At 39.4% G+C, this 22030-nt stretch overlaps 2 protein-coding genes across 2 annotated transcripts; both read left to right on the top strand.

Annotated features, from left to right (window-relative positions):
* Window positions 1–330: 330 nt before the first annotated feature.
* Window positions 331–8733, top strand: LOC104442044 (lysine-specific demethylase JMJ706). The gene is made up of 11 exons (XM_039311570.1): window positions 331–856; window positions 2312–2696; window positions 4094–4250; window positions 4340–4559; window positions 4807–4860; window positions 4937–5016; window positions 5132–5409; window positions 5655–6050; window positions 6150–6541; window positions 6704–6985; window positions 7813–8733. Exons 1-11 carry the CDS (start codon window positions 854–856, stop codon window positions 8158–8160), a joined length of 2595 nt encoding a protein of 864 aa, XP_039167504.1. The 5' UTR covers window positions 331–853; the 3' UTR covers window positions 8161–8733.
* An 8180-nt stretch (window positions 8734–16913) lies between these two features.
* LOC104442045 (probable transcription factor KAN2) lies at window positions 16914–21980 on the top strand. The gene is made up of 6 exons (XM_010055333.3): window positions 16914–17869; window positions 18190–18266; window positions 19599–19644; window positions 19739–19898; window positions 20800–20866; window positions 21212–21980. Exons 1-6 carry the CDS (start codon window positions 17221–17223, stop codon window positions 21338–21340), a joined length of 1128 nt encoding a protein of 375 aa, XP_010053635.2. The 5' UTR covers window positions 16914–17220; the 3' UTR covers window positions 21341–21980.
* Window positions 21981–22030: the final 50 nt, after the last annotated feature.

Genomic DNA, 22030 nt, shown 5'->3' on the forward strand with positions numbered 1-22030 from the left:
GGTTTTTTTTTTTTCCTATTTTCTTTTGGGGGTCACGATGCGCGTTCTGGCCGGCAAGGCGTTTGGTTGAACCACCTAACAACCACCACTTTCCTTCACGCACTCCCACTCTTTATCTCAGTAATAAAAAAATAAATAAACCATTAAAAAATATTGCTTTTTTTTTTTTTCTCTCTCTGGGGTTTTTTTTTTTTTTTTTTTTGACGAGGAGACTCTTGTAGAGTGATATGAAACTTCCTCACCCAAAAAAAAGGAATATATATATTTTTTTGGCAGCAGAAAAGCAGTTCCATTGGCGCAGTATATAAAACTATAAATTATCACCACAGCGCTCTTTTTCGGTTTTCCAAAGCCTCCTGCTTTTCTCTGCTTTTTAGTTTTCCTCCACTGTTCTCTCCCTCCAATTTTTATTTTTCGCCTTCCCTTTATTCGTAAATTTCTTTTCGCCAATAATATTTCCGCCGGCGAACCTCCCCCTTCCCCTTCCCGCCGGCGGCCGCTCTCCCTGCGGCGAACGCCGCCACCCCCGTGCCCCCCTCCCCCCGCCCGTGGAGCCGCTCGGTTCCTCCGCCATTGGCAGCGCGCCTCGGATTCCCGGCGAATTTCTCGGCTCCGTTGGGGGGAATGCCCCGGATCTCCGCGCCCGCGACGGTGAGCTCGCGTCCGTAGCGGTTCGGGCGGGGAATGTGGCGAGGCTGAGGCCGTCTCGAGGCGCGCGGTGGATTCGTTGAGGCCGGGATCGTGATCTAGGGTTTGTTTTCCTTGGCGTTTGATCTCGGTTTCGGTCGTTGGCCGTTTGTTCCGGCGAGGCTTGTGAAGCACGGAGGCTCGCAGGTACCGTCTCCGTGATGAGATGGTAAGTCAATCATCCTTTTTTTTTTGTTTTTTCGTTTTTTTCCCTCTCTTCTGTTTGCGGTTTGCATTACGAGATTTGTTTCTTCTTCTGGACGAAATTTTACGGGCTTCCATTCTTCCATTCGCGGTCCAGATCCTGGGCTGATGCTTTTTTCAACCTGAAGAAACGGATTTTCTCTTGAATTTCTGCATTCACAGTGGATTTTTTGGGAAATTTCCGTCGACGAATTCCCGTTCCTGGTAAATTTCTCGTAGTCCGTCTGATCTGTGGAAATTCAAATGCGCCTCAGGAGTCCCCGGAAATTATTTAGACTAATTAATAATTAGGACTCAATGATAAACGGCGAACATGTAATTTCCTCGCTTTTTATTTTTATTTCTATTTTTATTTTTAATGGGAAAAACGGTTTCCTGAAACCTGTCATTTTCCGTGGAAATATTCTCTTTCTGGGAAAGTGTTGCGCGTTTACCTGATATTTGCCCAGGAAGCGCACCAAAAATGCCTCCGGAGATGCAATTTTTGGTTATACCGCGTTAGAATTTCGGTTGAATTTGCCCTCTTTAGGGACCCATCAATGTGGAAGGCGCGACAGATCACTGTAGACGGTGCAGAACTGATGGGTTTGACCAGTCCTGTGTTTTAGACGGGTAGTTTTGAGACGACGCGATTATACCTTTCCCCGTTTGTTTTACGGCCGGCCAATTCCATATCATTCAGTGAGAATGAAGTGGCGGCATCGGTCTCGTCAATATCGGGTGGCCGTGCTTTGCTGAATCGAAGTTGTCCTTCACGTCTCACCATGTTTTTCGGTGTGTATATAACTGACAAATTTTCCCTGGAGACGTGGATTTTGGGATGGGTTTGGATTTTGGCTTTTTCGACGTATGTGCTCCTTCAGGGAAAGCTAGTGGGCATTGTTCAGGATTTGACTGGGTATTTAGTCATTTTGTAAGCAATGTGAGACATGTCTTTGGTGTTTGACTGGTTATGAAAATATTTTTCATCGCACTCCATGACTTCACTCTAAATGGCCATTTTGGGTTCACATTGACTTTTACTTGGAGCTAATTGATGAGTATGCATAACTAGTAGAATTTTTGTGTCCGACATGATTTCTTTGCTATTTTCGTAACAGTATTAACTACATTGGTTTTTCTGTTATATCCTGAAGCTCATGATTTAAGGTTAGAATGTGACTATTTTGTTTCCCCATTCAATTTCTAGATTGCGGTCTTGGCACTTCTGTTCCTGGTATAAAGTGGTGTGTGATTGGTTTTCCCGTCACTATTCAATTGCGCATTCCTTTTTAATTAATCTAGTTAGCATGGGGTTTTGATTCTCCAAATTGTTGCCTTTTCACTTTAATGGGCCCCCAATAGATTGATTTTTTGAGCTTGGTCTTGATTTTCCCATTCGTCCAGTTTCTGCATGTACACTTACCCTTTCTTCAATCAGGTGGAAGGAAGGGGTTGTCAATCTAGAGAAATTACAAATGCTTTGGAGTTCCTGAAGCGTAAAAGGCTTCAGAGAATGAGAACTCAAAGTGTCATGGAGACTGATGGTCTGGTTAATGTAATGAATAGAAGTGGAGGAGATGCATTGAGAGTTTCAGCTTCATGTGGTGTGAGAATACATGGTAATCCCAATTCACTTCATCCATCACATGGGGCTTCAACTGGGAAGGATGTCTTTTCAAAGCGGAAGGTAGAAAAATTCTGTATGGATGATTTAGAATGGACCGACCAAATTCCAGAGTGTCCTGTTTACTATCCATCAAAGGAGGAGTTTGAGGATCCTCTAGTTTACCTGCAAAAGATTGCTCCAAAGGCTTCAAGATATGGTAAATTGCTTGGACAACTTGGACTTCTTCTGAATTTTTCTAATTGGGATGTTGCGAAATGTAGTTTTTTTGTGGAAGGGCATGTTCATTCTACCTCATTATTGCATAAGACTCAAATAATCAGAATGTGAACATATGAACGGACATTTTTTATGAAAAATCCTGTTGTGTTGTTGTTAAGTTAACATGATTAAAGTGAGATGGTAACACAATTCAGCTTGCATGCCATGTATGTAGTTGTGGGTAGCTTCTTTCCATCATCTCCTCTCTTTGGTACTGTCAGCTGAAATGAGTTTCTTGGGGCGGAAACTGGTCCATTTAGATTCTTATGGCTGCGTTCAGCAGCATTTCTTTTTTCTGTAAGCTTTAGATGCGCAGATGCAACATATGTTAGGTGGAATGGTTTGAATTTGATATTCACTTGACATGGTACTTTAAATTTTCAATGAAGATGGAAAAGGTCAGAAATTGGAGGTGAATCGAGAGAAAGCAGTGTTGTTATTCTAGTATCGGGATCTGAAAACATGTAATCTTGAATGTATCGGCAAATACTAGTTGTGTTCAGATTTGCTGTCTTTGCTTGTCGTCGTGTGGATTGGAGGTCTGCTTATGGTGCAAAATAACTCCACTGTGGAAGATCAAGATACTATGAAGGTTTTGAAATGAAGAATCACCAGCACTAATTGTGTTGGAATACTAAGGATCATAAAATGCTTGTCATATGATGTAACTCCCACATTACATTTGTCTTATTAGTGCGTTTGTTGTTAGATGATGAGGAAATGGTTATTATACTATGTAATCAGATCAGAATGGTAGACTGAAAGATGCCTGGTAGAGATGGAATATATTTCATTTTATTTATTGATCATTGGACTTAATACGAAGTGGCTAGAGAGATGATTAGGTGCGTGCATCATATGTTTCTTGTAAAGTCATGCTGTACAATGTCATTATATTTTTGGATGAATTACTTGTAGCTCGGCACCTTAAAGTAGCATGCGTAAAAAGCTATTATGAAGATGTAGGGAATGGCTGGATCAACCTGATATATAATTGTCAAGTTGTGTGCAGAATGTACTGGAATTGGGAATGTTTTTTTTTTTTTTTGGTCGAATGGATTGGGAATGTGATATTGCAAAAAGTGTCATGTGCTCGGTATTTGTCTTATCCTTGGAAGCAATAAATATCCAGGTGTGCAACTTATCAGTGTAATGGATGTACTCTATTTGCATCAAGCAGTAACATAGAAATTATGTTGTCACAAGCTGCTTTAACACGGAAGTCATGGTGTTAAATTTATTACTTAAAAGTCCTTTGTAATCCTGTTTTCTTTGCCATGAATTTTGTAATTTGTATTCTATTGTTCTCTTACCGCATCTGTGCTAATCTGCTAGGTATATGCAAAATTGTTTCTCCTTTGAGTGCTTCTGTCCCTGCTGGGGTTGTATTGACGAGGGAGAAAGCATCATTCAAATTCACGACTAGAGTACAACCTCTTCGTTTGGCTGAGTGGGATTCTGATGACAGGGTCACCTTTTTCATGAGTGGAAGGTCATTTTTCTTGTAATGCTGAATAATGTTTACCTGATCATTCCTCTGTCCGTTACTCTCTCTGCTGACGAGTACATTTTTGCATTCAGGAATTATTCTTTTCGGGACTTTGAGAAGATGGCAAACAAGGTTTTTTCGCGAAGATATCAAAGTGTTGGATGTCTTCCAGCCAAATTCATGGAAAAGGAATTTTGGCAAGAAATTGCTTGTGGAAAGATGGAAGCTGTTGAATATGCTTGTGATGTTGACGGTAGTGCCTTCTCATCTTCTGACACCGATCAACTCGGAAGTAGTAAATGGAACTTGAAGGTGAGGATCTAATTTTTGCTTGCTATCTCTTAATCTTTTTCTTTAATCCTTAATGCTGCGTTTTCTATTTAAAGCATATTTAGTGGTGTTTGATGACACAGCTGGCGAGCCAGAAGTTATCTTGTGTATTGCAAGTCATCATGCTCTTTTATATAGTTGGTGTCCTGATGGATTGAAGACACTCTGCATGCTTCTAGGCTTGGTCTATCTAGTTTCACTCATAACTTCATTTCTGTTTTGACTTCAGAATCTCTCACGCCTGCCCAAGTCTGTTTTACATCTGCTGGAAACTGCAATTCCGGTACCAGTTTAGCTTACCTTCTTCTTTCATGGTCATATCTATTACCCTCTGGTCCTCATGCATGTGATTATTCCAGGGAGTGACTGATCCCATGCTTTACATTGGAATGCTCTTTAGTATGTTTGCGTGGCACGTGGAAGATCACTACTTGTACAGGTATAAATAATGGTTAATGCTCCAGCATTTTGGCATAACTCCTTCCTTAGTTTTCTGAGCATCGTCTTTTGAATTTTGCCCCTTTACTAGCATCTTCTTCACCTTTTGCTTGCAGTATCAATTATCACCACTGTGGAGCTTTTAAAACTTGGTATGGAGTTCCCGGTCATGCAGCTTTGGATTTCGAAAAGGTAGTTAGGGAGCATGTTTATACCACTGATATTCTATCTGCCGATGGTGAGGATGGGGCTTTTGACTTACTTTTGGGAAAAACAACTCTATTTCCCCCAAATATTTTGTTAGAACACGATGTCCCAGTCTTCAAAGCAGTTCAGAAGCCTGGGGAGTTTGTTGTAACGTTCCCACGAGCATATCATGCAGGATTTAGCCATGGTAAGATTTTGTAATAACTTAGCTTGATTTGACACATAATTAGACAGTTGTGTCCCTGGCTCTCCCTCACGGACATGCGCACGTGTGTACACGTGGAAGTGCTCGTGCATGTGCATGTGCATGTGTTTGCACCTACGTATTTGATGCATGCATTGAGCAGAGAAAAAGAACTCTTAGCTTAATCTTGTATGGTTTTTCTTTCATTTGATTTTGCAAGTTGCACTAATAGGTCTGCAACTATTTAGGTTTCAATTGTGGTGAGGCAGTGAACTTTGCACTTGGTGATTGGTTTCGTCTTGGAGCCATAGCTAGCAAGCGCTATGCACTTCTTAACAGGATTCCGTTGCTACCTCATGAAGAGCTCCTCTGTAAAGAAGCAATGCTTCTCTATGCAAGCGGAGAACTTGGAGATTTAGACTACTCTTCTGCACACTTGGCGTCACACCGCAGTATGCAGATTTCTTTTGTGAAGCTGATGCGCTTTCAGCATCGTGCTCGCTGGGGCTTAATGAAATCAAGGGCATGCTCTGGTGTAATACCAGTTTCACATGGAACAGTTATATGTAGTCTATGCAAGCGCGACTGCTATGTAGCATATATCAACTGTGCCTGTCATCTCCATCTCGTTTGCCTACGTCATGGTACTCTTTGCTTCTTCATCATTGCTTTTGGCTGATGAGTTCCTCTTTCTTGTTTTCTGATTCTAAATGGCTTATTGCAATTTTCAATGATTTCTTCAGATATTGAATCAATAAAATCTCCGTGTGGAAGCAATTATACAATCTTTGTGAGGGATCATATATTAAAACTGGAGGCAGCAGCCAAGAGGTTTGAGCAGGATGAGCAGATTTTGGATGATATCCGTCGGGATAAAGGCAGTGATAAAGAATTGTTTTCGATTCCAAATTTATTTGATGACAGTTATAACGAGAGATACATCCCTTATTGTGACATTCATCCACTTTCTCTAGATGCTAATGAGTCACCAGAGTTGGATTGTATTGAGAGAGAACCCGAACTTAATTATGGAAGAAGAGATTTGGAACCTGAAATGCATCAACCATGCGTCTCCTCAGTTCATCCAACTCATTCAAATTCTATGCTGACTCAAAGCTCATCTATTATTGACAATGTAAGATTCAGATATCAATTGCTGCATCTTTTATCTTGCATAATGTATAGTTTAGGAAGTCACAGATAAGCTTGCTTTGTGACTTTTGGTGGTAGAACATGATTTTTGAACTTTTTTTAGGTCTCAGCTCTCTGATGTTTATTCTGGTAATATCATGTGCAGAATGCGGGGCATCATGTTTTTGAGAAGCCAATTCTTAACCCTGACAAACTTTCAGAAAATCTGTCTCGCAATGCATATGAATCATCTGTCTCCTCTTTGTCATATGATGATTGCACGAGTGCTGATCAGGATAGACTCCACGACTCAGCGAGGAGGCCATTATCTGGTCAATATAGCGATGACTCTGATACTGAGATATTCCGAGTTAAACGACGTTCGTCTATGAAAGCGGAGAAGAGGAGTAGGCATGATTCTTTGCCCTTGCAGCATTCTGGACACCAGGTGTAGTTTCAGGCTCTAGTGCAACTTTTTGTTGAAAAGTATCGTCTTTGCTATTCTTTCCTGTTGTTTGTTGTTGTGTTGTTTTTACTGTCTTCAAGTTATAATGTAAGGGGGTGTTTTTTTTACTGTTGAAAGTAAGGATAGGTCTTGATACATTTTATTTGGTTGATTAGTTTGCCTCAAACTGTAATTGTTGAGTGTAGCTTAGAAATAAACAACTAGCCATACTGATTCGGAGATTAGTATTGAAGTTATTCATGGAGCAACTGCATGCCTTTTGCGGTTAAGATGCTTTCTTTTAGAGCCACTTTTTGGTTTCAATTTTATTTATCTCTAGATCGCTGGCATGTTCTATCTTCCAGCCTTAAAGATTTTGTACAGGCTTTCTACATTTGCTTAAATCTGCTTATATCAGGATGTAGATGTTCATTTTTGCTAATCACTGCCCAAGGCACAGATAAGTGAGGTCTTCATGTGTTGGTGGCACTGTCCTTTGTTAACGTCAGTATCTCGAATGGTGTTTTGAAGTAGCTTGTCATACCATTTAACTTGGATTATGCATTACCTTTATACATGTTTTCAACCACCTCTCTTTTAATGTCATCAATCCTCATAACCTAAATTTGCTCCAAAATATTAGAAATTTCTAGCTTGTCCACATTCTTAAGCTGAAACTGTTGTTACTTTTGCTCATGCTATGACTCACAAGTTCATAACTTCTATTGATCTCTTGGTGTTGATGCTTTCTTGAGTTCAGAATAGCAATAATGCTGGACACCAACATTTAACATTGAAATTTGCCTTCTGGCTCGTTCGTGTAAATGCAGGGATTGAAGCGACTGAGAAAACAACAATCTGACCGTGGGCAGTTGATGCAGTCACATTGTTACAGGTCTGATGAAGCAAGATATGGCGTCGGTGCATCTGCTATTCACAGGGAAACCCCAGGAACCAGTGCCGGGGACAGGTTTGCTAAAGGATCTTCTGTAATATCTATTAAGTTTAAGAAATTGTCTAATGAGGAATTAACGAACAAGGCCGAATGCCAAGCAAAGGATAGATTCCAATATGAGTTGGGAAAGGCCATGAGTGAACCTCCCCCTTTAGAAATTGGTCCAAAGCGCCTTAAAGTTAGATGCCCATCGTCATCAGGGTCAGAGCGAAGATTGGATTGAAGTTTAGGTTTGGACTCAGAAAAGTTTAGGTCTCTGTAAAGCAAAGGAGAAATTTGGTCTCACCTTACTCTGCAGCACATTCTAGAGCCTGACTCCGCTAACATTTGTTTCTCTAATGAGGTTCTAACGACACAGAAGAAGATTGATTTGGGAGCAGCAAGAACAGATTAACCTCAATTAGGATAAAAATTCAAATTCTTTGTGCAAGCCTCGTAAATGGGAGGCGACGCACCGAATGACGATTCTTGGGTTTCTCGGGCCGGGGGTTGTTTTTGCTTCTTGGGCAGGGGAACCTTCCAGCACAGCTCAAAGTTGGATTGGCGTTTTAATTTTTAGTTGATGTATATTTTGCTTCTAATCCAGATATGTTTCTTTTTTTTTTGGGTCGAGGGAAATTGGCCTCGGCCACTGTTCCCTACGATTAACACGCTGCTTCCCCCCTGGTCGGTTCTTTGATTCTTTCTTTACCCTTTTATTTTCATGGCAATGGGTCGTTGTATGCTGGACAACATGAATAATTTGTAGAGAAATGTCTTCTCTCTCCTCAATGTGAAGATGATTCTCTTGTTCTCATGGTGCTTTTTCTGTATATTTTTGCTTCTAGAAGAACTGCCAACTGGGGTAGGTAACTCTTCTTTTGGTGGTGGTGGTGGTTGTCTTATTTTTTAAGCTTAATCATGGAGAAACTCCTATCAAATCCGTGTTCATGGACCGTACTCACAGTCGGACACACCTTCTGTGACCATTGTTAACCACTGGAGTGTTTGTGTCTTTCATCTTCTGACCGAAAGAGAAAAAGCTACTTCAACCCTTAGTGACCCGCTCAAGGCCTTTTCCTTACTTGGGCTTCTGTTATCAACGTTTATAGGGCCACTCCACCTCACAAGACTCCGACCCAAAGCCTCAAGTCAACAGAAGCCCGCGACTCATCATATGCTTCGTCCTCTTTACTCCTGAAAATCGAGGATATCATGGCTAGTTACTGCCTGTCTCAATGGTGAACTATCGTTCAATAACCATCCCGGGAGAAAAGGCCGAAACTATGCAGGTTTACATGGTCTCTCCATAAGAGTGCTCAAAACATTCTCAAGCTAATGTCACGTTCAACATTCTATCGCGTGCATCTTTGGCTGCAATCAAGCCAAAGAGAGAGAGGGGAAAGGGAGATTTTTCCTACTTTAGTCAGTAGGTGGGACCAGCGATCCAACTGTGAACCTTGACCTTCTTGACACAAGCACCCTATTCTGATGTGACCTCGATTTTCCTGTGCGTGAAAAGTTCTTTGTAGGACCGGACCCCTCTCCATCAATAATTCCCCCCCAAACCTTTGTGTTCCAAGAAGAGAATAAAAAGATTAGTGTAGAATCGGAGCAAAAAAAGCGAAGCAAACAAAGAAAATTACGGAACAAGAGAAAAAGGAACAAAAAACCAAATCATGTTAATGGGTTCTTGTCATAATCTTCTCTCTCTCTCTCTCTCTCTCTCTCTCTCTCTCACTTTCCAGCAAATGATCTCTCCGGATTTGTAGGGCACTAACGGGTCACACTTATTCCGAGTCTCCATGAAAGATCCTGTCTGTTCCTCCTCTTTTTTCGTTCTTTGTTTCTTGTCCTTGAAATTAAGGATCTGATTACCCACTTTTAGCTCATGGGAGAGAATATCGAATGCAAGGAATTGAGCACTTGCCGCTTTTCGAGCCTTGTCCGTGTGAGTTCTGCTTCGACGGCCGTCCCCCTTTACTCGATTTCGAGCGTGTTTGATCACGAGTTCCCAAGCATATTTGTTTCACAAATGGAAAAGGGTCGCCCGGCTCTTTATTACTCTTTCTAGTTATTCAAAAGGGGTCAGTAGATATGGGGGAATATCATCGAAGAGCTCTCCACTAATTATATGCTTCCCATTCCTAAGTGACATCCTTTATCCTGATTAGGCATTTAAAAAAGAAATGGACAGCTTGCCTCGTTCAAGAAGTTTCTGTTTTACACTGATATCATCCACAGTTCTCGATTTTGTTTTTTAGGAAGTATAATTAACATGTACATATTTCATTATAAGTCAAGCACGACTGGTTGATATGGTATCGAAACATATGTTTTTAGGTTGAATTCTGATGTCTCCTCTCCCACATTTCGTACCATTTAAATATAATATCTCGAAATATATTAGAGGGAGTGTGTCAAGAGATACTACTCACAAGGAATTGACGAATGTTTGACATAATCGATAGATATTTCATGTCATTGAATAGATATTACTTGACATGGTAGTTAACCCCTATTTGATCGCATTTTTAGGCGTCTACGAGCTCTCGAATGTTGAATCAACGAGTCACTCGTCATCCTTTTAAGCCCACATATCGAAAAATATATTAGGAGATTCCAAACATTCAACTTTAGATCCCCTAATTTGGTCACTAAATTTTATAACAATATGGCACTCCTACACCACCTAATTCAATATCTAGACCCCTTTTTAAGTTAGATCTTGATTACGAACGCATAGGCACCTAATTCATTATCTAGAGAGATGCCCCGTTAGTTAATAAAGCACCTTCTCTACCTGCATCCTTTGTCGGCAAATTGCTGCTATACATCGCGTGCGGGAAAACAAAGATTTAGAGCAGTAGATGCTAAGAAATGGCAAATTAGCAAGTTTTCAGATTCTTCCAAGCTAGTTATCATTTATTATGTAGTTAGCATTCTTAGAATCGTGTACATGCAATACCCTAATTCCGATAGACGAGGAATATGTAAATTGTCATAAAGTCTACTGTTAGACTAAAGAAGAATTGTCAAGATTATGCTTCTATATATGGGGTAAAAGGATGGAGTATTTTATCGAACACCTAGACAAACCAACCCCGCGCTCTTGGAACATTGACATTATCGGTTACTTTTGTTGCTTCCAATACTGTCGGGACCCCTAGGAGAACATTATAGGACGTTTCTCTCTCTAGCATTTACTACAGGCTTTCACCAAAATGCCATTATGCTAAGAAAAGCCTCGGGAGAATTTCTTGGAAATTGAATAATGCAGTCTAAATTGTCTTCGCATTTCAGAGGTTGTTGTTCGTAAGTGATTATAATTGATGGTAACGCGAAAATCTTCCCTTCTCTACCATGCAGATCCCCATGGCATCATCTAGTTTATCACACAAAGTCAGTAGTAGGCGAAATTCTGAAGAAGACAACTTAGTGGACCCCCAATTTATTGTGCTTGCAAAATTACAATAACTACATCCTGAACTTCTGATACATAGTAGCTAACGATGGACGGAATTTTTTTTTTTTTTTTTTTTTTTTTTTTTTTCTGATAGGAGGAAGGACTAACTGGCTGGATGGACTGATCGGGAATAATTGTAAAATGTTTAGGACTCAATTGGTCAAAAAAATAAGTTTAGGATTTTTTTGATAATTTTCCCGACCCAATTACGATATCATAAGATTCCAATATGTGGGTGTTCTCTCTCATATTAATTAATGGACTCCACTATTTTATAAAGACGAGTGAATATGAATAAGGTGTTTCTTTAAAGGGAAGAAGCCATAAAAAAAATCCAAAATTATGTCCTCCGTAACACATTTACTCAATTTTTTTTTTTTGGTAATATAAAAACCCCAAACTTGATGAGTACGATAGATTTACTCCAAACATTTTCTTGTAGCACTAAAAACCCTAAACGTGTATATGTATGACATATTTACCTTAAAATTTGAGGTAAATGTGTCACATGCGTATAAATTTGAAATTTTTGGTGTCACAAAAAAATAATTTAGGGTAAATATGTCATGTAGGTTTGGAATTTTGTGTCACAAAAAAAAAAGAATAAATATGTGACATGGGTACAAATTTGGGTTTCTTAGTATTACAAAATTTTTTTGGGATAAATGTGTTACAGTAGGCATAATTTAGGGTTTGTGGTGGTTTTTTCTCTTGTTTAAATGATAAGATGGTTTGCTCCGCTCCTTTGATTTGAGTTTAATAATTTTGTTAAAGAGCATTTCAGGAGTAAAATGCTGAATGCGTTGTGTCGGTACGAGGGAGTGCATACCTAAAATTGCTTAGGAAGTTGTACTAGTCGAGCCGAGCAAAAATTGGCCCGGCACCACTTGAATGCTAAGCAAAGAAGAAAAAGGTGAGTGAATAGAATGAGAGATTAAGACGCAGCTGTAGCTTAACTTCAAATCCTAGGATGGAACCTTTTCTTGGGCCAGACCACAAGAAGGTAATTCCATTGGATCCCTTAATGTCAACTTGGATGACCTATTTTTTATCGGACATTAGAATTGGGTTAGTTTGATAAATTGAAAAACGGAATTAGGAGATCATTTACCACTGGATGAATATATTTCTACAATTACAAAATCTTCTTCCACAACCACTTCAAATTTTACATCTTGAATGGACAAATTTATTCTTGAAAGCTTATTCAAAATCTCCATGAAGATTCTTGAATAATAGGAAGGAATGAATGTCGCCCAAAATGGAGTATATAATCAGAGAATTGGGGCTTACCTCTTTTTGCTTCTATTTTTTCCTTAGAATCTAATTCTGCTTCTCCTTTCCTTCTAACTCTTTCCATTTACTGTTAGATATTTGTTGTCTTTAACTCTGTCTTCTTTTGCTCTTTTTCATTTGTTATCTGATCCTTTTTGAAGGTGAAGCTCAAGCTGGAGGTCATCTTTTATTCTAATCCTTTTTTTTTTTTTTTTTGTAAAATATATCTTATTGTTTAGAAATAGTGAATTTCTAAGGCTGAAAATAAATAAATTAAGAATTGTAATTGTGCTATGCCTTGGTTATAATTTTTCTTTATAAGATAATGAATTTCGAAAGAAAGAAATAAAGCTATCGTATATAACTTGTATAAATCATATTTAATCAAAATTAACTTTTGAAAACTCAGAGTTACAGCATTTATTCATATTGATGTTATTACCTTAAGGAACTTTCTATAGGTGAACAACACCACAGTTTTCAGTTTCTTTTTAATTTAGTAAATAAATTATTCATATAGAAACATAAACCTATATGAAATAGAATGGATATTTCTAGTAGTCTTTTGCATTTAATTTCATTGTCTCTTACACTTAGTGGATGTCTTTATCAGGTGCAATTCTTTCACTCAACTACATAAAATCTACTTAAGATTCTGTAACGGAAGAAAGAAAAAGGTAAGTTCGAACTCCTTTGCTTATGTTTATTATATCAGAAGTTATATTCGCCTTCTTACTTTTGAAGGACACACACCTAAATTCTAATTTAGTTGGTTAACCAGGGCAAATTGGTCCAAGCAAACTATAGGATTTGAAATTGTTCCCGAAGTGCATCGGCGATGACTTATCTAATCACATGAGTTGTTGTAGTCGACACTCAATAGCAATCTGTCATGTCATTTAAAGATACTGATTTACGAACCAGTCGAAACGGATCTGGCATTCTATAGCGAAGACGACGGGAGGGTTCCACCTTTTACCATGCTTTGATTTCGGAAGGTGGGTCTACCTAGCGTTTAGCATTGTTACCTCACTGACTCCATATATCAGGCTCACGAAAGTTATGGTTGAGTCATTTTGACCGGCTGCTAAAGGGGAGAAGCCTGTGGGGGACCTGGACCTCCAGGTTATCGACAAGAGAGCGCCGTTGCCTGAAGAAGAGCTTTTTGGTACAGTTTGGTGGGTACACGACATGACATTATGGAAAAAGCTAATCCTCACCAATACTCCCACAGACGTCGGCTAAGAGAGCCTAGTAAAAATTTTCTGTCTTCGCCATCGCCCTCCCATCGAACACGAAGACTGTTCATTCTGCTTTCAGTAAAGATAATTAATGAGATTGACAAATCCAGTCGCAGTACAAGAAAACGTGTGGAGTCCATGTCACATGTCGACTTCTTTTATGCTGTTAAATGGAGACGACATTGTTTAAAAACGTGTTGATTCATCGTATCGGAATAAAGTTTACGCATTCTAGTGCGTGATATTATGCTTCCTTGAATTTTTGTGAGTTCTCCCTCCATTCTTTTCCTCATATGCAATTAGAGCAACACCATTACTCCTAAAAACAGTTTGAAAATTGGTTAGGGTGGTAAGAAATTTCTAACTCGAGGGTTGAATGCCAGCCTTTCAAATTTCATTAATTATGGAGCACATTACTTTGGTTAAGGCACCCTGTAATAGGCTCGAGATTTAAACTTAACTGGTTCATAAGTTTGTAGGATATCTCATGAGCTTTCAAGTATTCAAGTATATGCCTTCGCCCCTTTGAATCATCCAAAGTGGAGGTATCAAAGTGAATCTCGAGTAATTGACAAACATAAGCACCAAACCTTTGACGACAAATTTTGGGAACACTTACTCATGGAGTCATCTGACCTCCCTCCATGCAAGCCAAAAGAGCATGTGGATTAGCTCTTTTTCACCTTTTTTTTTTTTTTTTTGCTTCTTCTAGTGCCTTTTTGCCCAAAAAAAAAAAAAAAAAAAAAAATAAAAGAGGGGCTCCCTTCACTTTAGGGCCGCTCGAACGTTTCTGTAATTCTTGGAACAATAATCCAAGAAGTGTGTCAGTGAAGTGGGCATGTCATCTTACGATGAGATGACTTTTGCATAGTGACTGAGAACCTTTTATGGATACCCCCCTTCTTATGCTTCCAATATAACTTGCTACGCATAATCGATTTTGTTAACAAAAGTATAGTTAATCACAACATACTTTTCAACGTCTTTAGTTGGAAGGGAAGTTTAATTTGTGTGACCCAGAAGAAAATATAATCCCTCAAATCACAAAGTTGGACGATTGTATAAATAGATAAACAAAATTTTTCTTTTTAGGGTCATTTTGAATTTTAGGAGAAGGAGTGATTATTATGATAATGTGAAAAGTACATTATTTGATCACTACTACGTCGTGGAAAAAAGAGGGACTCTATTCATAATTTTGAGTCTCAAACTGTGGTGTAACGAACTCAAGAAGACTCCTATAGACTACACATGAATAAATTATACATCAAGATAAGAATGATATGTTGTATTTCTTTTTCCTATTTTTATATGAAGATAAGTTACTCCAACAATATCGTGCTAGCTTCAAAAAATTACAGGATTCATTCCAATGTATTTTGTTAAATTACAAAGAGAACCTGTTGGGATATATATGTTGAATCCATCAAAAGGCTATCTTTTCCTCCAATAGGGAGGAAACTTCCTCCAATCACCAATCTAATTGATGAGTCACAAGTTGTGAACATCATGCACTTACAAAATTATATATATAGATGGTTATGTCCATAGTTGTCACCCACAAATTAGACGGCTAAGAGGCCTTTAATGAATTATCACCACATCAGTTTAGTATGGATTTTCTCCCAATCGGAGTGGACTACCAAATCTACTTGAAAGGTACAATGAAATGTATTTTGGGAGGATGATGTAGTCATAGATGCTTTCGAAACCAACAAGGGGTGAGAAAACACACACACACACACACACACACACACACACACACACACACACACACACACTTGATAACATTTTAGCAATTCAATTGATTGGTTAATTTGTCTAGAAGCTCACTTAACCACTCGTGTTAATAGAAACCTACCTAATATTTTCAATGCACGGCTGAAAACTGAAATAATGCATGACATAGATAGAATTGGGCTGCAGGATGTTGAGCGGAACTGACTGTGAATTTGTGGTAGCATGTTGAACTAGCGATGGTGGCAACGGGATCGATAGTGATGGCAACTGTGGTTGAGGTCATGGTGAAGCGGTTCTGGTTTTCTGCAAATGGAGTGATGGCGAAAGAAGGCGGTGGCGGCCATGGTCCTGCATAGATTTGCGGAAGCGGAGAAGGTGGTAATGGTGGCCGATGGTTAGGGCAGCCTTCGGCTAGCTAATAATACATCTATCATGACAGTGATGGTATTCTAAAGGAGACGGGGGCCGGAGGTGAAGATGGTGATCAAATATCTATTGGGCGGCTATTGTGATGGCAATGTCAGATATAAAGATATCTTAAAATGTAATTTTTAATGTTAAAAGCTAGCGATAGTCTTACTTAGCCTTCATATTTGAGAAGGCTTGTCGACTACCGGATGAAACTTATGGATCTATTGTCAAAGGCATGGCACTAGTTGGGTTAAATCTAAATAAGATGATTATTTACAGGAGATATATATCCTATTCCATTTGATGCTTTTGAGGAGAACAACTCTTTCCAATTGATAAAATTGAAAAAATAATACTAAAAATTTAGGCATCAAATATCAAATACCAAAATATTCACATAATGGAAATGTAAATAAAAGTTTGTTTGATAAGAGATGAAATTTATAATTTAAATATTGTCTATTTCTCAGAAACATGGAATAGGACATTGAGCAAATTGCTCAATCAGTTATAAACTTATTATACGGATAGTCCTTTGGGCAAAATTAATTGGAATGACTATAGTGGTGTGATTATTTAACACATGACGTCCAATCAATCCAAGGTTTCTCGATTTCAAAGAACTAGAAGCTTTTATTACAAACGCAAGTTCAAGCTCTCGAGGGACAAATGCTAACAGGAAAGGTATATTGCAGTTAAAATGCCCTTTTTCTCCTCCAAGGGAAACGAGAGAGAAATAGCTGAGGAGTGAAAAGCAATCAAACAAAGTCACTTGTTTCTTAACTTTTTGTTCCTCAATCTTTTCATCCTTTTCTTAAATACCTTTGTACCATACTCCCACGTCCACACAACAAAAACCCCTCTCTCTTTCTCTCTCTAGCCCCTCAAGTGTCATTTTCTAACATATACTTCACACAAGTCATCCAACCATTCACTTCGTACCTTGTCAATTTCTCCTCTCTCTCCCTCTCAATCGCCCTCATCTCTAATCTCTCTGCAACTGCTCTTCAAATTGATCAAAACCCCCCATTTGAACTCCCCACGAGGAATTGAACTCTCCCAAAATCTTCATCGTGTTCCAATCCAATAACCATACTCACGAGTTCGCATCTTTCTCATCCTAGAGCACCACAACAGCCGAGAGGAGAGACTCCGGGCACGTTTTGGTCACATGAGGATGGAGCTCTTCCCGGCACAGCCTGACTTATCGCTGCAGATAAGCCCTCCCAACAGCAAACCCACCTCGGCATGGAGGAGATCAACAGATCAAGAAGAGGCCAACTTGAGCTTCTGGAAGAAGGCCTTGGACTCTAGAAGCTCCCTCTCCTCCATGTCGAAACCCGACACTCGCCCCGAACTCTCTCCGTCGTCGACCACCCTGTTCACTGGGTCCGGACCCGACACTCATCCTCTCCTCCAGAAACGAGGCAGCAACAGCCTCGTCCATCGTTTTCAAGAAAAGAACCACAGAACTGTTTATCAGCAGCATCTGCAACATAATCCGCTTGGCCAAGAGGTCGAAACGTTGAGACCCATCAGAGGAATCCCGCTATACCAAAACACTTCTTTTCCATTTTCTCATCATCAACAGCAACAGCCTCTTGAAGTTATTGCCAATTCTTCACTCTCTTCCCTGGCTAATAACGCTGCCATGAGCCGTTCGAGTTCTAATAGATTCCACTCTCACGGCTTGATGCGGTCGAGGCTCGCGTCGAGGTTCCCCGGGCCCAAACGCAGCACAAGGGCTCCTCGGATGCGGTGGACCACCACGCTTCATGCCCGGTTCGTCCACGCCGTCGAGCTGTTAGGCGGCCATGAAAGTAGGTTAAATATTCATCTTCTCTGCCTCATTTTTTCTCAGTTGAAAGGCTAAGTTCATCACTTTTCGGGATAATCTACAAAGCAAAGTGATTCTTTCTCATCCCTAAACACTCGAATCCTTGATAATCAACGCGCACCATTAGTCTCGTTTCCTTTATGAAAACAAGCTTAAATTTCTTATATTGCTTCCGTTCCCATTGGAATTTGCTGCTAGCAACAATTTCAGAGACGTCACGAAAAAGACAAGCGCCTATATATATATATATACTCATTATGTTTCGATTTTTCTTTTTGGTTTCTTTTTTGTTGTGGGGTTTAGGAGCAACACCAAAGTCGGTTCTTGAGTTAATGGATGTGAAAGATCTCACCTTGGCGCATGTGAAATCTCATTTACAGGTACTACTACCTAAAGACACAACCCTTCTTTAATAATTAATTTACCTCTGATATTTTTGTCGAATTTTTCTCTCCTCTTTCTCTTCACGTTTTTCTTTTGTCGCATTATGGGAGTTAAAATCACATATTACACTTGTTTTGACCCGTGTTTGCTTTTTCGAGGCATGCACTTGTTTGCAGTTTGTAGAAAGGTTGCTTGTAGTTTCTGAACTTGTTATTTACTGCCCTGCATTGTTATGCACCACAGAGGGAGGTGTTCAATGCATTTATCAAATTCCAATACCCTGCAATTTTTTTTTTTTTTTTGGCCCCTTCTTTTTCCCCTACATCTAATGGTCCTCCAAGCTCATGCACAGCTTTTTCCCTTTGGAAGAGTGAAACCACCACGTGAGGTAAAGAGTTTGAGTCTTCCGGGGAGAGAGAGAGAGAGAGAGAGAGAGAGAAACAGTAGGACAAAGCCGAGTAATTTGCGAAGGTGTTTCGTCAGTCCTCTGTCATCGTTTTTGTCCGAACCAATCCAGGGTGAGTATGTGCAATGAATTTTCTTCTTACTTTTTGAAATTACATAGTAGGTTTTGTGCAAATATTGGCTTTTGGGAACTAGACAAGGACTAAAATTCCATGCACGAAGCCCGAGAAATGGAATGCAGGATACCATCATTTCTTAATTATATGTTCATCATTTGGATGGGTCTAGCCACAGTGGGGTTCAACTATGGTTAGTACAGGTTCAGTACGTACTGGACTACAAAATCATATGATGTGTAGAACAAAAGACCGTGCAGTCGTCTTACTCGCCTTGTCCCGGTAACTATATAATTGGCTTTGGTACTGGTCAAAAAGCAGGAAGTATATACATGGCTCTTGCCATTTTGCAACTGAATTTGCCAATGACCTTTTCGGTTTTTTTTTTTTTTTGGCCAGTCAATTTGCCAATAACCCTTTCATTCACATTGATTTAGCTCAATTAAGCACCCGTGAAGATGGAAATCTTGTGATGGCTGGTTCTGTTGATAAATTGAAGAGCAGAACTCATGCATGGTTTATCTACTTTCTGTCGATCCAATATGGGTCCTATAGAATTTGAAAGACTTGTTTGATTTGAGCTATTAGTACCACATGCGATTAATATTCCCATAAAACGTGTTAATCAGTTACTTTTCATAGCCAGAATAGTCCTTGTTTATTATTGAAAGAAAAACTACGAATACTGAATCTGTATTAGTTTTATTTACCAAAAGACATAATTACTGCTCTCAAGAGATGCTCGTTGATATTTTTGTGAAGAGAATGTGTTGCATTTCGATAATGAACTGTAATTTGTGGAGACAGATGTATAGAACCGTGAAGACAACCGATAAGACAGCTGCTTCTTCAGGTATCCACAAGTTTCTTTATGTATTGATTTTGATTCGAATGGAACCGGAACTATTGATGAGCCATCTAAGAATCTTTAATTTGACATTTTGTAGGACAATCTGAAGTGCTTGATAATGCATCATCTGGAGATACCTCGGAAGATTTGGTGTTCGAGATTGGCAACTCAAGAGGGCCTGAGACATCGATTCAACAAGGAGAACTCAATAATCAAGAAAAGGATTACTATGCCCTAAAGTGGAGCAAATCAGCAAGGTGAACACTCACTAGGCAAATGGCATCGCAATACCTTAATTACTTACTGCCAGGGGCCTCAGTTCATGCATGACCAGCATTTCAGTCCATCTAAAGAGAATTACATTTAAGAAACCAAAATATTTTGGCATAAAAGTGTAACTAACTTTAGTTTCAGAGGATTATCTACAGTTTCAGTAGGCATTAGTTGCATTGGTTGGATGGCACAGACTGACCATTGCATATTTAAGAAATAGGACTCAGATCCAAACAGCAAACAGAAAGAACAAAACCCCTTCATCACTGCTATGTGCTTCGATGTCCAAACCAGGAAGAGAGGAACTTTAATGATGGCGCAATGATTTGTTTCTCATCATCATTCGCGTGTGACATGGAGATGGAGTAAGATACACCATTAACTCTCCCACCATTCCAAGAAATGATTCCCACTTGACAAGATCTGCCTAAAGAATATAACGAAGACATCTCTTTCTTTTGGATTTTGTGGGCACTCTCTATGTAAGGGGATACAAACTGATTGGTGGCCCACACACTTGGTAGTCAAAAAGGATGTATCCATGGATGGACCCATTCGTGGAAATTCGGGCGCTAAAAATTATGCCCTAAATATGAACCCATTTGTAGAAAACTTTCGTGCTAGAAGTTCGTGTCCTTGGTGCTTTGCATCTTTGTGTCGTCACTAATCAGCTGTTTGATTTGGCAACTAGCAATTGGTCTATCACGTGGGTGGGTTTCAACTTTAATTCTCCTTTTCTGAATCAAGACAATAATGTGTGAAAAGGGGAGGAGCTCGCAAGAAAGATCTGCTATCTCAAGTGATTCTTGCTTTTTCTCTTGCATGGCCTCCACTGATTAGACATAGTTTCTCGAGTCTCAAACATGTTTGGTTGGTTTCTAACAGGGAAGCCTGGAAGCAAGGGAAATTACCAGAGGATGATTTCATAGGAAATTGCGCAACATACGTTGAGGTACCAAATTCTGGCACTTGCTTTCCCTAAATGCCCCTCTTTGTATACGAAGTTTGCTTTTCTCTCGTAATATGTTGGTCTCATCTTTAAAGGTGACATCTTTGATTCTCTATCTCTCTCTCTCTCTCTCTCTTTTTCTTTTTACGTTTCCTGACAATCAAGAGTTGCTTCGTCACATGAACTTGTCCCTAGGATTTTCAAATACTCTCTGCAATTTTTTCTTTTGTTGCTGTTCCTCAATAAGTAGTCTTTTATTCCCTGAGACACAGTGTCCTTTTTATTCCTACCTTCACGCACTTCCCTTTTGCCCATGAAGTTTTTGCCCCTTTTTTTCCCTTCCTGCAGGAAGATCGTAATGCAAAGTGTCCAAGCAACGAAAGAATATCAGATGTGAACTCACCGAATCTTTCGGGGACAAGCAATAACATGAAGCCCAATCTGGAGTTCACATTGGGAAGATCATCTTCACATTGATTGCTTTTATTTTATTTTATTGTTTTTTCTCTCTCCTGTGCGCTACTCATTTTGAAATCATTATACCTCTTAAGGGTACTGCTCTGTGTAGAGAACCAGGTGCCGGCTCAGAAAATCAGAGTGAAAAAGAAAGGAGAGAGAGGGAGAGAGAAAGAGAAGAAAAGTGAAAAGGAGAGAAAGGAAAAGAGAAAAAAAGTGAGGTGAAAAAGAGAGGGAAGGAGACAAACAATGACAGAAAGCAGAAGAAAAGCAAGAAACGATGGGGAAAAGCAAGTCCTGCCTTTCTAATTCATCTAGTATGAAACCCTCCTGTGGGAGCATCCAAATCAAAGGCATCATATTCCTACGTAGATATGAAACCTAATTGGTTTAGTTTGTCTCCCACTAAGAGAGAGAGAGAGAGAGAGAGAGAGAGAGAGAGAGATCTAACCATCAATAATGATGAGCATAGAAAGATCCTTTGTGGTAATTGTAGTATGTCTTGATGGACCGTTGTCACACATGCTTGGAAAAACTTTCCCGGCTAAACTTTTTTACCGTGGATCAAGCAGTCTAAGCTATTTGACCCATGTGGTGCCCACATTTCTGGTATCATTCGATTCATAGTGAAATGATATATTTTCTGTGTTTGTGAATGAAAGATAGGCACTGGGAGAGAATTCCTTGTGAATGGTTGATAATAAAAAGTTA

The sequence above is a fragment of the Eucalyptus grandis genome, chromosome 4 (assembly GCF_016545825.1).
Source record: "Eucalyptus grandis isolate ANBG69807.140 chromosome 4, ASM1654582v1, whole genome shotgun sequence".
Taxonomy (NCBI): domain Eukaryota; kingdom Viridiplantae; phylum Streptophyta; class Magnoliopsida; order Myrtales; family Myrtaceae; genus Eucalyptus; species Eucalyptus grandis.

Bases quoted from the DNA above. Each gene is read 5' to 3' on its own strand.
- LOC104442044 (XM_039311570.1), top strand. The intron at 4,560-4,806 runs GTGAGGATCTAA...TTTTGACTTCAG, and splicing joins GTAGTAAATGGAACTTGAAG to AATCTCTCACGCCTGCCCAA. The intron at 6,542-6,703 runs GTAAGATTCAGA...TATCATGTGCAG, and splicing joins GCTCATCTATTATTGACAAT to AATGCGGGGCATCATGTTTT.
- LOC104442045 (XM_010055333.3), top strand. From the start codon at position 17,221: ATGAGGATGGAGCTCTTCCCGGCACAGCCTGACTTATCGCTGCAGATA. The intron at 19,899-20,799 runs GTGAACACTCAC...GGTTTCTAACAG, and splicing joins AAGTGGAGCAAATCAGCAAG to GGAAGCCTGGAAGCAAGGGA. The intron at 20,867-21,211 runs GTACCAAATTCT...CCCTTCCTGCAG, and splicing joins ATTGCGCAACATACGTTGAG to GAAGATCGTAATGCAAAGTG.